A 16598-nucleotide genomic window follows, 5' to 3' on the forward strand; every position below is an offset into this window, starting at 1 on the left:
GGGGGGACATTAATCGAACCATACGACATGGGGCAATTTTAATACCTATATTACCCCAAGTCGTATAGTTCGGTAAAAGTCCCCCGGGAGAACCTTCCTCCAAGGCAATGGCCACTACGGGTGTGGCCAATCCTGTCAAAATGGCCATTTTCATTACCAGTTTAAAAAACCATGAATTTTGATACCCATATTGCCCCAAGTCATATAGTTCGACCAATGACCCCCCGGTAGAACCTTCCCCAGGGCACTGACCAATCCGGGTGTGGCCAATCCGGTCAAAATGGCCATTTTCATAACCAGTTGAAACCATTAATTTTGATACCCATATTGCCCCAAGTCATATAGTTCGATCAATGACCCCCCGGTAGAACCTTCCCCAGGGCACTGACCAATCCGGGTTTGGCCAATCCGGTCAAAATGGCCATTTTCATTACCAGTTTAAAAAACCATGAATTTTGATAATCATATTGCCCCAAGTCGTATAGTTCGGTAAATGTCCCCCGGGAGATCCTTCCCCAGAGCACTGGCCACTCGGGATGTGGCCAATCCGGTCAAAATGGCCATTTTCATTACCAGTTTCAAAAACCATGAATTTTGATACCCATATTGCCCCAAGTCGTATGGTTCGATTAATGTCCCCCCGGTAGAACCTTCCCCAGGGCACTGGCCACTCCGGGTGTGGCCAATATCCTATAAATGTGGTCCCAACCCCATTGCCCCAAATCATTCTGGTTTTCCGGTGACCGTCCTAACAATCTTCATTAGAACAGAATTCCTCCCAATTTGGTGCACAAACTGTGTCTTTCAATGTGTGCGTGTGTGTGTGTGTGAGCAATAAAATTACCACCGTGGATCCGTCTTTGACGAAACCTCCGTAGGCACTGAAATTTTCTGAGGCTAAGTGCTAGCTTAAATAGTTCGCATGAAATGTGGCAACAGTGGTGCAACATTCTCGCGTGACAGTTCCACGAAAGCAGGAGACAAGGCAAAATTTGCTAAGTGCTCTCAGCCAATCAGCAGCCGGGATTTTTCCTGCATTCATTTTTTATTTTCATCTTAACTTTTGAATACTTTAACAAAGTTTTATCAACTTTGTGAGGTAGTCTACTTGCAATTTAAGACTTCCCCTTTCGTTTGGTGGATAAAGCATGCAGATTGCTTGAATTGGGTGGAAGATATAAGCGTTTAAAGTTTAAACAATTCACAAATCGTTACACTTTCACTTCGCGAAATTTTGGATCGACACCCGTAGACAGTGCCCTTAGGACAAAGTTCTTTGTCAATAAACAATAAAATCGGTTACTTTTTCGATTAATGGCCACCCGAAATCCCATAGTGCCCATAGTGCTGAGGCGGCAACCTTTTCTGCAGACATTTCTACACACCTCTACAGATTTTGTACCTGGCTGTTTTGCACTGACAGCGTCGCGCCGTTTGCGAACATAAAAAAAAACGCGCGCGCGGCGAAATATCGACTTGTGCGCAGGGTTACCAGGTCAACATCTGCAAAATCTGGCAAAGTAACTATTATTAAGACTGGTTGCAACGCGGCTCTACTTTGTTCTAGCTGTTTCATTTTTCAAATAGAACTGAAACAGACCACCCGCAACGCGGAGTTGCAGTTTTATTTATCGAGCAGTATTTTGAAACAGGAATAAAACTGCTCGACGAGTTTGTTTCAAACGTGAGACGATTTGGAACTGGAATAGAACTCAGTTTCAAAAAAAATCAGATATATGGAGATATCCACGTATTCTTACACACACACTATGATGCTGTGTTGATAATCATACGCACACAATTAAAAGCATTTTTTTGAAACAACATTTAGATCAGCGCGTTGCGAGCACCGTGTTCTAGTTTCATTTCCGCCAGTTCTAAAAAATTAAAACTGCTCGCAATTTGAAACAAACTTATAAAACTTCGCGCTGCAGACAGTCTTAGACTGGAAAAATCTGGCAGATGAAAATCTAACAACTCGAAATAGTGAAGGGGAAGGAGGATATAAATTATTTCTAATGTTTGTAGAATTCAGATGGTTTAACTGATTTTATGGCCTCAAAAATGTTGAATTTACATTTTCGTTAAGAAAAACACGTTCTTATTTTTTTGATTTTCAATTAAATTCGTTCATTTTAATCAAAAAGTTGTTCAAAATGGGCATAAAGTGAAAAATCTGGCAAAATCTGTCAAAATCTGGCACAGAGAAGGGTGAATCTTTATTCTGGCTGACACTTGAAAAATCTGGCATTCAAAGATTTATCTGGCAACCCTGCTTGTGCGTGACTGTTTCTTTTCAACACGAATACACGCACACCACCGCGCATATGTTGTATCCTCACACGCCGCGTTGCCTCTGTATTGTTGTTTCAAGGACGAACAGATCAATCGCGCGGCTTTGAAGTTGATTTCGTCCGTCCGATCGGATTAGAATGTAGAATTAAGTGCGGCCAGAAGGCACGATAGATTGGAGCTAAGCCAAGTGTGGTGATTTCACCTGAGATTAGGGACTTTCTATTATTTTTTTATAAGACTGCGTGTGTTTTGCGTAATAGTAATAAAGTTGTTCTTTATCTGGCCTATTGAACGATTAAGAAAAAAGAATATTTCTGTGGTTTTAAATTGTGCGAAAATTTAAGAGAAAAAGATAGAAAGTATGGTGAAAATTTTAAATACCAGCTCCAACAACAACCTGTTCTTCAACTCTGAACAATACAACGATTGTTCAAGCTTCTTGATGAAAGCAGGTAAGTGGCTTATGTCGGGTTGAGTTGGGCGTCGAAAATGGAGTCGCCACCATTTTGTTCTGATCTGATCCACGATCTTTGATCCCCAGATGATCCTCCGCTGGAAGAGCTGGACCCGGCCATCCTGAGCTGCGGATTGCCGGCGATCGTACTATCGGACATGCAGCAGCAGAACCAGCCACATCCGGCGCTGGCCTCGTTGAGGGCCCCGAAGATCCGTTACACGCCCGGCCAGCTGCAAGCCATGCGCAAGTCGGCCCTCTGCTTTCGCCGACCGGTCGTTGCGGACGATCCCCGCATTGGCCAGTTTGCCATCTGGAGGAGCGCGAGCCAGCTGAAGCGAGGTGGCCGGGGACCACCGTACACGTCCCGGGCCACGGAACAACAGAAGGGTGATCGGGGCGATGACATGAACGATGGGAAGCCACAGGAGAAGCCTCCGGGTGGTGGAATTGGACTTCAAAAGTTCCACTATGGGCGTGAAAATGGGTTCGTTGGACCGAGGTGAGTTTTTGGGGGAAGAATTGGAATGGAAGGGTGGAAAGAACTGAGAAGTATAACACTGATAGTGTGCATATCGATACGATGCTCCTGAAATGGCACTTCTCAAACACAGATGTGAACTTCAAGTATCTACCACGAATGAAAACAATTTTTCATCTTTACGCTTATCGTTAGTGCACTTCTTTTGGTTTTGTTGCTCCTAACAAATATTACAGGTTATAAAATCAGTATTGCAACTATTGAGAGCAAATCAACTTAACCCTCTACTGCCCAATTTTTTTTTCGAAAATTTTTATTTTTCCCGTGTTCAGGAGGTCATTTTGAGCAACTTTTGTTCTACGAAAAACTTTACTTCTCTTGTTTTATGTTTTTCTTGTTTCATTTTTAGTATTTTAATTTGCATTTATCTTGTTTAGTTTATGTTTGTTTTTGGTAGTATTTGGCCTACTCTACCACCTCCTATCATTACATTTTGCCTATCTAATTTTTTCATGTTTTTACAGTAACTTTTTAAATTTTTTGCATGTTTTTCACATTTTCTGCTATAAAATGGAACCATTATCATTTAAATTGTAAATAAATGCGTAGAGGCATAGTCTGGGGCACTAGAAAAATTACTGCATACTTCTTTTTACTTAAAATATAGGAAATGTTAGTAAAAAACACAGCCAAAGTTGACCCCTAAAAAAATGACATTTTTAAAAACATTGGCAAAGTCACATAAAACAAGTCAAACTTCCAACCCTAAAATTTTCCAAAATTTTAAAAGTTCTTCTTTCCAATGCTTTTTGAAGATCAAAAATTGGTTGAAAAATGGATTTTTGGCGATTTTTTAAATCGAAGCCCGTCTAGAGGCGGGGTTGGGTTATAGAGCGTTAAGAAAAATTATGAAATTTAGATTATTGATTTCATCCGGTCCGTGTACGGTTGGGTACGGTGCTACCCTCTGTTTGCATTTCTGAATTTTTAAGCCATCTCTTGCTTATAAAAGTTCTGGCAGGTTTCGTCCAGTTATATTTGGGATGTATTGAAGCCTTTTAATATCGAATCGTCCGCTTTCGGACAACCGTGCTTAAATGCGATGCATCGCCGCCTATGTTGCCAGGCGATCACAAAACAATCGGGTGCTGAAATTTGGCTTTTCGTATCGGTTCATCTTATTATTACCATTTTCGATCTATTCACTTTCCGCCTCTAAATCTTTCAGTTACCATATCGACGTCGTGCTATCTTGTCGCACCCGCCATTTCGACGTTCCGAGAAAAACGCGTTTTAATATTTGACCTTGAATTAACGAAAACTAGAGCACGCAATGTAAACAATAACAAACACATTTTGTTTGACTGACCATTCTGTGCATTGTCCCGAAGTTTGGTTGAAATTGGTTGCTGGAGTCCCGAGTTATTATTACAAATGTTTACGGTGATCTAACTTGTACGTGCGTCAAACGCATCCTGACCTGAAATCCCAATTGTCGCACTTACATCAATTTTCAGGGAGTGACAAAATAGCACGACAAGATTGAATCTAATTTCATATGAAAAGTGACAAAAATCCGCGGAGCTTTTTTGGTTTTTATTGAATATCTTAGGATTGAAATTGAATTTTGGGGATCTGTGAAGGTCAAAAGGTGAGGCATTGTGAACTGCACAAAATGGCGTTCTTAACTCAATTTGGTAAGAGAGGAAGGATTTGAATTTAATTCAACAGTTTGCAGATTTCAGACGGTTCAATTTTCCGTAGATTTAGTGTAAATTTTTCATAAAAAACATCACTCAAACTTTCGATATTTGAGAAGATATTTGATTAAAATTGTTCTTTTAATCAAAAAGTTCGTCAAAAATATGAAAAGCTGTCATAATCTGGCACAGATAATAATTAATATTTACCTATGTCTGACACTCAAAAAATCTGAAGAGAAATAGGTTAGCATGTTCCTCCGTTTCTGGCGGCTGCTTGGGTGCTGACTCGGTTTCGTTCGATTCAGCATTGTGTGCGTTGGTTGGCCTTAAACCATACGAATTTGAACAAAATGTATGCCGTTAACGCATAATTTCCCCATGTATTTTTCTAAAAAATTTGCATTTTTTATTTTATTGTAGTTTTTAGCTACAGTGAAACCTCATTTTACGCGGTGCGTTACGTTTTTCTAATTTGTTGATTTCTCTGGAACGACGCAACATTTTGCAATCTTTTAAAAGAAATTTGTAGGTTTTGTTCAGATCTACAAAACGCTTTTTGAAGCTTGCAAAAATATTGTATGGTTTTAGAGAAATCGACGAAATAAAAAGCGTAACGCCAACGCGTAAAAAGAGGTTTCTCTGTATTCCTTGTCAATACAGCAGGATCCAAATCAAAATTTCTTGTTTGCGCGATGCGTTTTTCGACCATGAGTTCCTTGAGCAAATTGATAGAACTCATCAAAATCTTAAAAAATGAACTTAGATTTTTGTCCTAGTTCGTATGACACATCAAATCAAGCCAAACATTTCATTAGGGCACAAAACCAAAACGTAAACATTCGGGATTATTCCACTATTCCATTCATTAGTACACTCCCTACATGCCCTCCAAGAATCAGATTGATAGCAAACAATTTCCTATTGAAAAAATTAAAAACACAAAAAGGCACATAACAATGTTTACTTAAAACCAGAAAAAAGTTCAATTGTGCCCTTTTCTTTTTCGTTAGTTTTTCGTAGTTGATGAACTTTATATGTTATAAAGTGAACTTTTCATACATTCCCAACACTAATTTACTTCAAAACAAAGTTTGGCTTGCGCTTCACCAAGGATTTCTGCAGAAAAAAACTTCGTCGAAATACAATATTTAATACGGTCCCGCGGCTGCTGTTCAGTATACTTTTGAAGATTTTTTATGTTTCACACACATTGTTCTCACCATTCGATCACAAAACTTCACCAATTATCAAAATGTCCGCTGAATTCCTCATTATTTCTAACTGAACAAAAGGTCCCATAAATATCATTCAAAACAACAATCGGGTGATAGCGCTTTAGTGCCCTTTCAGTTCTCTTCGAAATTGCATTTAGGAAGGGCCCATTATGAACAACAGTTGGAAAGTTAAAAGGGCCCAATAACGAGATTTGTTTAAATTATGAGTTTTATTGCGAAAACCAACATAAATTAAGAAGCATTCATGCAGAGTTGAGGATAATGATGTGTTTTATCGTATCATAAGTAAAAATACCATCAGTCAAGCTTCTTTTTTAAATAGGAATTCAAACAAGTTGTGCACTTTTTGCAAGCGATTTTCTCGAATCGCGGTTTTTGGTTTTGTGCCCTAATGAAATGTTTGGCTCAAAATCTAGTATTTTGTTCGGATTGCAAACCTAGAATGGAGACAATTCAACATAATTATTTACCGGAGATTACGGATCCTCACAATAAGTGTTTTTATAAGGATCAATTTTTTTTTTCGTGTGAACTGTTTTCATGCTTGAGTCGATTGCGGGCAGCGGGGCCACGGGGTTGCTTAGCAGGATTGATCATGTTTTTCGGCGTTCTTTTTCCTCGCTGGTAGCGATGAAATCAGCCTTTCCTTTATCATCGTTGATCAGAAGGCACGCCGCCGGTTGAGTTTGTCAAGGTTTTGATTAACAAAATAACATGTTAATTTAATTTCGAAATAGACAAAATTATATTACAGGGAGTCGGTCGAATTTAAAAATTTGTAATGTTATTATGTTGCATGCAATTGGAGTAAAAACACGTCGCGTCGCATGTTTCGTTCCGCGAGCTTGATTGAACACTTAACAAAAAGAAGCCTTTTGTTGTTATATCTGCTGGAAAGATTACGATGCTTTGATGTTGGACAAATATTTTAAGTTTTTAATCAAGAAACACCTCAGAATAATCAATGCGGTAGGTGTTCTGTGTTTAATTTGTTATTATTCTCTTTCATTATTCTGGCTGTCTAAAATAGAATCTTTAGGAAATTTTGTTGTACAGCAGCATCTCATTGTTTGCCTTGAGAGAAAAATGTCCACTCTTATAAAGTACTACACTCAGCGTTGGTTTGACACCAACTGTTGTCAAACGAACGGGGTCACTCTACACGAAGTTCATACATACTACAAACGTTTGTTTTGATAGTGTGCGTGAGCGCTGTGTAAAAACCAACGGGGTAACGTACAAAACCAACCAACGGGATACAAACTAAAAAAGTGTCAAACGAAAAAGTGACCAACCACTGGGGGTTGAGTGTAACCTGTACTGCCGCTCTAATCGTGTCCGTCCCATATGTAAAAACAGCAAGTCGAGAAAAACGCGTGTCAAAGTTGTCCCGCCCATAAGGATACCTGTTAGAATTTCACGAAAAAGTGGATTTTCTCCGGCTTTCTAGAACAAAGTACGACATTTTATTGGGTTTTCTGATAGTGATTTTGAACCAAACTGCATCATTAATTCAAAATTGACGAAATTACATATGGGACGGACTAGCTTCGAGCGGCAGTGTACTAACCTTCCATTTGAAATAAACGGAAAGTGTCCACTAAAAAATATCCCACCAATGGTCGCAACGCTTGCTTAGAGCGTATCCTAGACCTTAAGCCTTCCCAAAAACCGTCCAATTGCAAGCGAAACTTTTTTGGGGATACCGTGGTGATTTTCCCTTATCCCCTTAAAAAATGGAGCATCAACACTTCCCGTCTCCCAAATCGCTTTTCCTTGTCACTGGTGCGCCATGTATATGTGATGATTTTCCAGGACAGGTTGCTTTGGAATTAGGGGAACAGCATCTAATTCCAGCGTGCCTCTAATGTTGGCAGGTCAGAACTTTGACATTCAATTAAAGCTAATTAAAAGCGTTTTCAACTGAAATGGAGTGAGCAAATTGGATGGAGTTAGGAGCGAGTGCTTAACCTGCCAAACATACGAGAATTTCCCCTAATAATTGGGAAAAGAACCAATTTCACCAGAATCAGATTGACCAAAACTCAGTCACGAAATATTCTAGCAGAGCTGGTTCTGCCAGAATCCTGCTAGAACGGTGGAACATTTCTGCTAGAATTCTGCAAGAATATCCAACTCTGTAAGAACTCTGCTAGAATCTTGCTAGAATGTCATGACTGGGAATGACAGGGAGCGGCCGTGGCTGACTGGTTACGGTGTTCGCTTTGTAAGCGAATGGTTTTTGGGTTCGATTCCCATCTGCTCCCAACGAGAAAGTTACGAACACATAAATTTGAAATGATGAATATCTGAGTCGGGTGGAGAAGAATACACCTAGTTGTCAGTGTCAGCCACTTGCGAACTGTCAGTGAGAGCCGCCTTCATTTTTTGTTACTGTTCTTATTTGGTTGGAGCAGTATTGTCCCTGGGCTTTGTCATAATAAGTGTCATAGGTTTGATGCTTGTTTGGCAAAGAGTATGATTTGATTCGATGTGGAATTAAAATCGAAGTGTTCAGTATATTGCTGAAGCTTCCATTTTTCAACATGGACACCACTTCATGCTGCGAGAACCCACTTTGGCGCAGTCTCAGGGCTTATGGGCTATCTACAATCACTTAGCTTAGAACATCTAAGTAAAGTAGTTACTTAGGAAAGTACGCAACTTACGGCCGTCATCCACAATCAACTTAGAAATTTTGCTGGGCTGATATACGTTGTTATGCAGTTGTTTGTTTACCTTTGATATTGAAACTTCAACTTACCGTAGATTTTGAAATTTTTCAAACCATACGTCAGTTTCTAATTTGATTACTTTTCCATTGTAGAAGCTCGGCTTCATTTCCATTGATTCAAATTCCTAAGCTAAGTGAAATTTTCTAAGCTAAGTGATTGTAGATAGGCCATTAATCGATGGCCGGTAAGCTGTCATCGAGACAAGAAGGTTCTCCGATAGTGGAAATATCACATTTGTACAATGAACCGTTTCATATGTGATTTTCCCCTATCTTAATGTGGGTGTCAGGTTAGGATGCGGGTTTTTAAAAATTTAGTTTTCGTAGAATTTAGGATTTTAACTATAAATATCAACTTTTAATACTTTGCCTTTAGTTATTTAGGGACAAAATTAGTAACAGTGAATTTAGTAATTCTATCAGAATCGGTGATTTTCATTCAAGTAGCATAAAAACCATTATGATTTGTCAAAATTTCCGTAGAGTCTCGATCAATCAATAGTGAAATGATATCGGACCAAGTTCGTTGATCTGTTGAACTAACGGTTGTCGGATTATGATTGTATCGACCATTGTTGCGAATCGAGGATCTACTGGAATTCTGACGATCAAATGGTCGTCTCTATTTCAATTCACGACTTGTAAAATATGAACTGTTAATTTTTTTTTTGTTTTTTAAAAGAAGCCAGACAGGTTTTACAAGAAACGTTTTTTTGGCTATTAATTAAAATGTCGGGGATTTGAGATAAGAGTAGCTTTCGGATAGCTTCCTTTAAATCTTGTATTCAATTCAAGTTAGATAGTTATCCGCAAATGAAAATTTGGACTTATATGAATAATTGAAAATTTTGGACTTATGAATAACACACAACTGTGCATTTATTCTAGAGTCAGGTCCATACAGCGTCAGTGTTTATTTGGTCGAAGTGTACTAATTCATTGGCAGATCTGATTCTAGTTGTAATGTACGACAAGACTACTGACGGACGTGACAGGACGAGGGCCCAGTTTAGAGGTTTCGACATCAACGATGTGCGGCTGGATCACCCTCCCAAAAAAAAAAAAAAAAATTGGTTGGAGCAGTATTGTATTTGAAGGAAAATAAAGTATTTTAATTTGTAAATGTATTTTTGGACTGAGACCGTTCATTAAATGCAAAAGAGGCCAAAAATATGTAATAAACGTTTATTTATTTTTTGCTAATTTTTATTAAAATTCAGTTTAAAATATGTTTTCATGAGATATATTTCCTTATGACCATAAATCAAACAATGTTATGTCATACATACATGTGCTACAAGACTTATTAAGTTGGTAGTAGTAGTAGTCAATGTGTTAAAATATATAAATCGGTCAGTAGAACCCGAGCTTTGAGGGAAGTGACGCAAATTCTCTGGGCGAAAATGAGAACAAAGATGGGAAAACGGCGAGTTGGAGGTTAACACGGATAGATAGGAAGCGGAACCGTTTTTGTAAGCCACCGTTTTTTTTCAAAAAATCACTCTGCAAAACCGGCATCTTGGAAGAATGATCACGTCACAGCGAATTCACTTAACTTCCTCCACAGCTCGGGTTTTGAATTTTATTGCAACCAGAATGGAAAAGATGGAAAACAAAGTTCGGCAGTACCGGCGTTCACACCGACGTAGTTCCTCCGCTGTCGGGCGCGGTTCCGGATTAAAAACAGAAGGATCGCTCTCAAGAAGCAGGAAGCAGCAAAGAAAATACTACCCTCCCCCCCACGCCTGTGGAGTCACGAAGGAACAAGGCAAGGCGGTACTCTACAGTTCGGCTGAGCTGAGGAGGATCTTCAACGAGTTCAGCATCCAGTTGAAACTCAGCAAGACCCACTCAGATCAATTAAAAGGGATCGGTTTCATGTTGCTGTCATTTGTTTGAAAAAATATTATCATTATTTTTAATGTAACTTTCATGATTCCCGGTCCAAACCTGGTCTCAGCACGGAAGAGGACCTTAAAAAAATATGTTATGAATGAAAAAAAAAAATGTCAGAGAAAGTTGCATCACATGAGTCATGCACGATCTTGAGCACTGTTTTGAAATGTGCTGCAAGAAAATTTGAATTGGCAAGAAAGGCAGATGACGACTGACTGGAAAATTATATGGGAAGAGAAATTATCTTGCACAAAAAAACAAAAACAACAACAAGAAAATGAATAAGAAGTACTCTTCGCTTCTCCCTCCCAGATGAATATGAACGAAAAATCAAAGTCGCTCGAGGCGGGGTTCAATCCTCCGTCCTTCGGATTGGTAAGCAAAAATGCTAACCACTAGGCCATGACGACTTGGTGAGCGTGGACTGGAATTAGGAATACTGTTACAGAGAGCGAGTTGTGGCGCTATAACCACGGCAAATAGTGTCCAGGGCATTCGTGGAAATACAATGTCCCATCCCAGAGGGTCCCGGAGTACCAAACCTTCTTAGCATGGTGCTCCCAACGAATACAACCAAAATCTCGGAGCGTATGGTGGTGTGTCCCCACGCTTCTTCCTCCCCTGTCGATTCAGAATTGTGTTGTTGTTCGAACACTCAGTGCTCAAACTCAACCCAATTAGGAGTCATCTCTGCGATACGGCTTTACGCAGTAGGCCTGGCCGCTTTAACGCTTGTGATGTTTCCAATGCATTCTAATGCAATGGCGCACTACAAATGTTAATAAATGACAAGAAGAGTGCTAGGCGTCATCTAACCTAAGGCACTCTCCAGGATTCCTTCGAAAGATTGGCTGCGCTAGGGTCTGATTAGATTAGATTAGATTAGAAAGGCATTATTTAAAACTTCCCAAAGTGTCATGATTTTCTCAATGATCATGATTTTGAATCGGAAAACGGAATGCATTTTCGGATTCTTTGGACAATTTTCCACTAGAAGATGGTAAAATAAGTTTCTAAATTTAAAGGCGATTTCAGTTGAACAAATTTCATGTAAAGTGTGAAAACTTGTGATTCTTGCTTTGAATTTTGTATAAAATGCAATATAAATCGATAATTTTATAAACAAAACTAGTTATAACGAATTTAAGGAAAAATTCCAACATTTTAACAATTTTACCTGATTTTTATATGTTTTTTGTTAAAAAGCTTATAAATAAACATTGCTTTTCTTTCTTTAAAACTTTATCAGCAACCTTAGTGATGGTACATTTGACGTAAAAATAAAGTTTGAACACCTTAAATCTGATTTTAACAAGAAAAACTATGACTATCAAAGTCACCCCGGAATTTGAACTAAGAATTTTTAACGTAACTATTTTTCCAAACACTTTTGAAAACACTTTTTTTCAAAAATAGTGCATGGACTTTGTGTGGCCTACCCCAGTACATGTTTTAAAAATAAAAATCTTGAGAAAAACTTTAACAGAAAGAAAATATTCCAAAAACAAATTGAAATCCTATCAAAGTCACCCCGGTTTACGGTATTCCAGGAAGCATCATGACATGGTATTTTATTCAGCTATAGATAGAATAACTGATTGCATCCAACAATTTAAATTTTCTTTGTCAAAACGAAAAATAAAAAACCCAAATCGAAAGTCGATTAGTAAAGTACCAAACCATCCACTCTCTCCCCTCCCAGATTCCGTCGCAACTACGACTTCAACAATCGCAACCACCACGTGATCGTGAAGAACTACCGCGGCGGCGGTGGTGGCTACGGCGACGATCACCACCACCACTACCGCCTCCAGGACACGGTCATCGAGGAGGAACCGGAGTGGATGGCCGCGGGGCCCACGTCCCGCCTGGACACCATCGAGCTGCGCGGCTTTGACGAGGACGTCTCCCCGAACGCCTCGCTGGAGAAGGCTTCCTCCGAGGAGCGGAAGGTTGGTGGGAAGCAACACGTTTCGTTCTACGACGAGCTGCACCACTACGAGCACATTGTGGGTGGGGCGAAGAATCGCGGCGGTGGGAATACTTCGTCGGGGGATGTGGAAAGTGTGGCCACGTCGAATGGGAGCTCGCCGCCGCCGGCACGAAGCACGCCGACTAAAAGTGTGGGCGATTGCAACAATAACTTGGAGGGGGATGAGAAGCAGAGGATGGGACAGCGGGACGGGGTCAACGTGAACAATTTTGAGGAGTTTATGAAGTTTGACTCGATTTTGGGGGTGAGTTGGAGGTTTGTTTGAGGGGAATTTGTAATGAGATCTTGTTGTTTTGCAGACCGACAGTGGTGCCGGCAACAGTGGCGCCCAATCCGGATCGCGCTTCAGCAAGTGGTTCCGCCGTGGTGCGAATGGGTACAACCAATCGAGCGGGGCGAACTTCCGCCAGGCGTTCCTGTCGAACAGCGACGCCATTGGCAACAATCGCTTCCCCCAGCAGCAGAACCAGCAGCGTCACTACGGACAGCAATCTGCGGCGTACGGCAACCGTGGCTTCCACCCGTCGGAGTCTTACGATCCGCAGCAGCAGGGTCACTTTGGCGATGAGTCCAGCACGGCGTTCAAGCGCCTGGTCGACATGGTGGCCCAGAACCGTGCCAGCAACAACCTGCTTGCCCAGCAGCAGTACCTGATGCAACTGCTCAACAAGAACCAGCAGAGCGAGATCTTGCGCCGCATGCTCATGAAGAACGCCGTCGACAACGTCGTGGCCGACACGAACCAACAGCAGCAGCAGCCGGCAAGTCAACAGCCGCGCATTCCGACCCAGCAAGAGCTGCAGTTCCACACCCAGAGCATCATGCAGAACGCGCTGCTGCGCAAAAAGCTCCAAGATCAGCGCAAGATGCTGTACGAGCAGGCCGTCGAACCGGCCAACCCAGCCGTCCAGCAGTTTGTCCAGTCCGTCTGCCCCAACATCCAGCGCAGTCTGTCGGTCCTCAGCCAAACGGCGAACCAATTCTCCGCGCCACCGCCACCGCAGCCGTCGTCCGCCAACTCAATGTTCCCCGGCGGATCGACCGCGGCCGAGCTGTCCAACTCGCTGCAGCAGATGCTGCATCTGTCGCAACCCCAGCAAGGACGTCACGCCGCCAACCGTGGTCGCTTCGGCAAGGGTTCCGTCACCTGGAACCTCAACTGACCGGCGTTGTTTAGCTAGGAGTGCTGCGCATTTGTTCCTTTAAATTTTTGCTTCTTTTTTCCCAAAAGAGAGAGAATTGACTTCTCGCAACCTATTTTGTTCTGGCGCCGGTGGCGCTTCATCTGCTGGAAAGTAGTTTTTTTTTTCTTTTACTATTCAAAGTTCTCAATTATCAATTTCCCCCCCAAAAACATTAATTTGTGTTGCGTTTTTTGATCGATTTTTCTCTTTACTGTGTTTCGTTCCCTCATTATTATTGTAGTATTTCTTTTACGGCTAAAAGTTTCCATCATTACTCATTTATTTTCTAAAAAAACAAACATTTCTGTATTTGAAAAAAAATGAGGCAACAAGTTTAGCTCCCAAGACGATTGTTTGTTATCTGCAAGAGAACAAAACGAAACAAAACGGTTCACAAATTACACCATTGCTCGGGCTTGCTGAAGTTTGTTCTGTTTGCTGCTCGTAACCATTTATCGAACCGACATCGCCATTTTATGCTGAACTGAAATTGGCGTTCGAACCATCTGCGAAACATCTTCATCATACATAGTGAATTTATATTTTGAAACTCAAACTTTATAATAAAGCAATTGAATTGTAAAACTAAACGTTGTTTCTTTTTTTGTTGAGAGTCTTTTGTCGTGATTCAATCAGCCCAGTTATCGAACAACAATGGAAAGATAGAGTAAAATTACGAGCTTAGAAAATCACATTTCCCGAACAAGGACATTAATATTAAGGTACCGAACAAACACGTTCGTTACGAAAATTGTTGCATTTGTTCGAGATAGTCACACAACTATGATGAGCTAGAGTTATTCAACAAAACGGACACTTTTTATCTTAAGAGCGAGTTTTTCACCTATGTGAAACAGGTCGTATCGAGGTGCTCCGATTTGGATGATGACACTATTTTTACAAATAAGCATCAAAATAACTAAAAAATCAACTAATGTTGCATTAAACTTGATTTGTGAAGCTACCAGGAGTGAAATAATCCATTTAGCTCAAATTTCGCAACTTTTGATTGTTTTTATAAGGCAGGAAAAAGGGTGGTCCATTCTGCCACCAAGTGGATTTTAATTTAACACTTCCAATACCAAGCCTCTACATGATTTGGAGGTTCCGTTGTTGTTTGATTACCTTTGTAATAGCTCCTGGTAGCATTATAAACATTGAACAAACTTTTTCAAACAATCTAACTTTCGAGAAAGCTTATTTAAGAACCTCGAAATAAACAACATTTGCGTGATTTTTCAATAATTTTACATTTTTGCTTATAATTCAAAAAATACAATGAATGAAAACGTCGGTTTCGGTATGGTGATGTTATTTGACGTCCTTTATAAGACCCTTGCCTTACAGTTGGTCTAAATCCATTCTAAAGCCCAAAACCAAGGGTGGCCCATTCTGCCCCCACTGTCCCTACTTGGTGACGAATGCTCAAATTTCGGTTATCGTCAACATAATTAATAAACATCAAGATTAAAATAGTTTTGGAATGCTTTAATTCGTTCTACTCTACTCACTTGTATGTATGGTAACAATAAGATCGGTAATGATAAACAGAATGTACTCATTATGTACTTATTTCCCTTAAAACTACCAAAAAGAACAAAGTTCGTTAGTTTACTGTATCTTTAAACATCATAATCAATGAAAATCGTGAAAATATGAACAAAATTCTGATTTCCATAATCATTTTGCCTTTCGAGACATTCGGCCTTTTGAGACGTTCTGCCTTCTGAGCAAAAGACAAAATTCGGCCTTTTGAATTTCGGCCTTCCGAGATTCTGCCTTTTGAGTTTCTGCCTTTTGAGGCAATCTCGGGTAAAACAGGTATTCGCCTACTTGATACAGCATAGGGACGTGGCGTTACATCGTGCTGCCATCTGGTTTTTTTAAGTGCAAGAGTGGAAAAGTGCTGAGTCATCGTCTAAAAATAGACGGCGTTCTATCTCGCCCAGCAAAATGAAGTCGATAAAGTAGTCGGTTTCGATGAGAAAAAGTGGAATACGTAGTCTAAAATAGCGACGCCATCCCCCTATTGAATTTTGACGTATTGATCACAGGGTAAACTAAATCTATTTTTTCCGAAATGTTTTATTTAAAATGTTTTCTAAATCAAATTCACAACTCTGTGGTTTGACACTTCATGGTTCTGGTTCCGTGATAATCCTTGTCGCCAAAATTACGTATTCGGATCTAATAAAACACGTGAGTGTACAAAACATACTTTATCGAATCATGAACATTTTTTTTTGTATTTTTATATTTTCTTACTTTTGACATCAGATTCGAGTTCTGCGACCTCATTTGAATTAAATGTGAGTCATCATAGAGAGCCTAGGTCCCTAAGTCATCAAGTTGATCCAGATGTCAGTCGAGTATGGACCATTAGGGTGTAATATGGCTGTATGGAAAAAAATAAAGTTGTCCAAATTTGGCTAGCACAGCAACTTTTTGGTTCCTTATAGGGTCCTTAACAACTACCCAAAGTTTGGGAACGATTGGTTTAGTCTCCCCGCAGGGAGGTGTCAGTGTGGGGTAGCGAGGTGCCATGGTTGGATGAAGTCAAGTATCCCTGGACAAGAAGCTGACTCTCGCCAAGCACATCCAGAACGCCACGATCAAATGCGGT

General features: G+C 40.3%; 1 protein-coding gene across 1 annotated transcript; it reads left to right on the forward strand.

Annotated features, from left to right (window-relative positions):
* Positions 1 to 2383: 2383 nt before the first annotated feature.
* Positions 2384 to 14565, forward strand: LOC120426547 (protein cup-like). Its single transcript, XM_039591317.2, has 4 exons — positions 2384 to 2747; positions 2837 to 3251; positions 12501 to 13035; positions 13091 to 14565. Exons 1-4 carry the CDS (start codon positions 2657 to 2659, stop codon positions 13952 to 13954), a joined length of 1905 nt encoding a protein of 634 aa, XP_039447251.1. The 5' UTR covers positions 2384 to 2656; the 3' UTR covers positions 13955 to 14565.
* The last annotated feature ends 2033 nt before the right edge of the window (positions 14566 to 16598 follow it).

This window comes from Culex pipiens, chromosome 2 (assembly GCF_016801865.2).
Source record: "Culex pipiens pallens isolate TS chromosome 2, TS_CPP_V2, whole genome shotgun sequence".
Taxonomy (NCBI): Eukaryota; Metazoa; Arthropoda; class Insecta; order Diptera; family Culicidae; genus Culex; species Culex pipiens.

Coding starts and splice junctions, on each gene's coding strand:
- LOC120426547 (XM_039591317.2), top strand. CDS start 2,657: ATGGTGAAAATTTTAAATACCAGCTCCAACAACAACCTGTTCTTCAAC. Junction 2,748..2,836: donor AAGCTTCTTGATGAAAGCAG/GTAAGTGGCTTA, acceptor TTTGATCCCCAG/ATGATCCTCCGCTGGAAGAG. Junction 3,252..12,500: donor AATGGGTTCGTTGGACCGAG/GTGAGTTTTTGG, acceptor CTCCCCTCCCAG/ATTCCGTCGCAACTACGACT.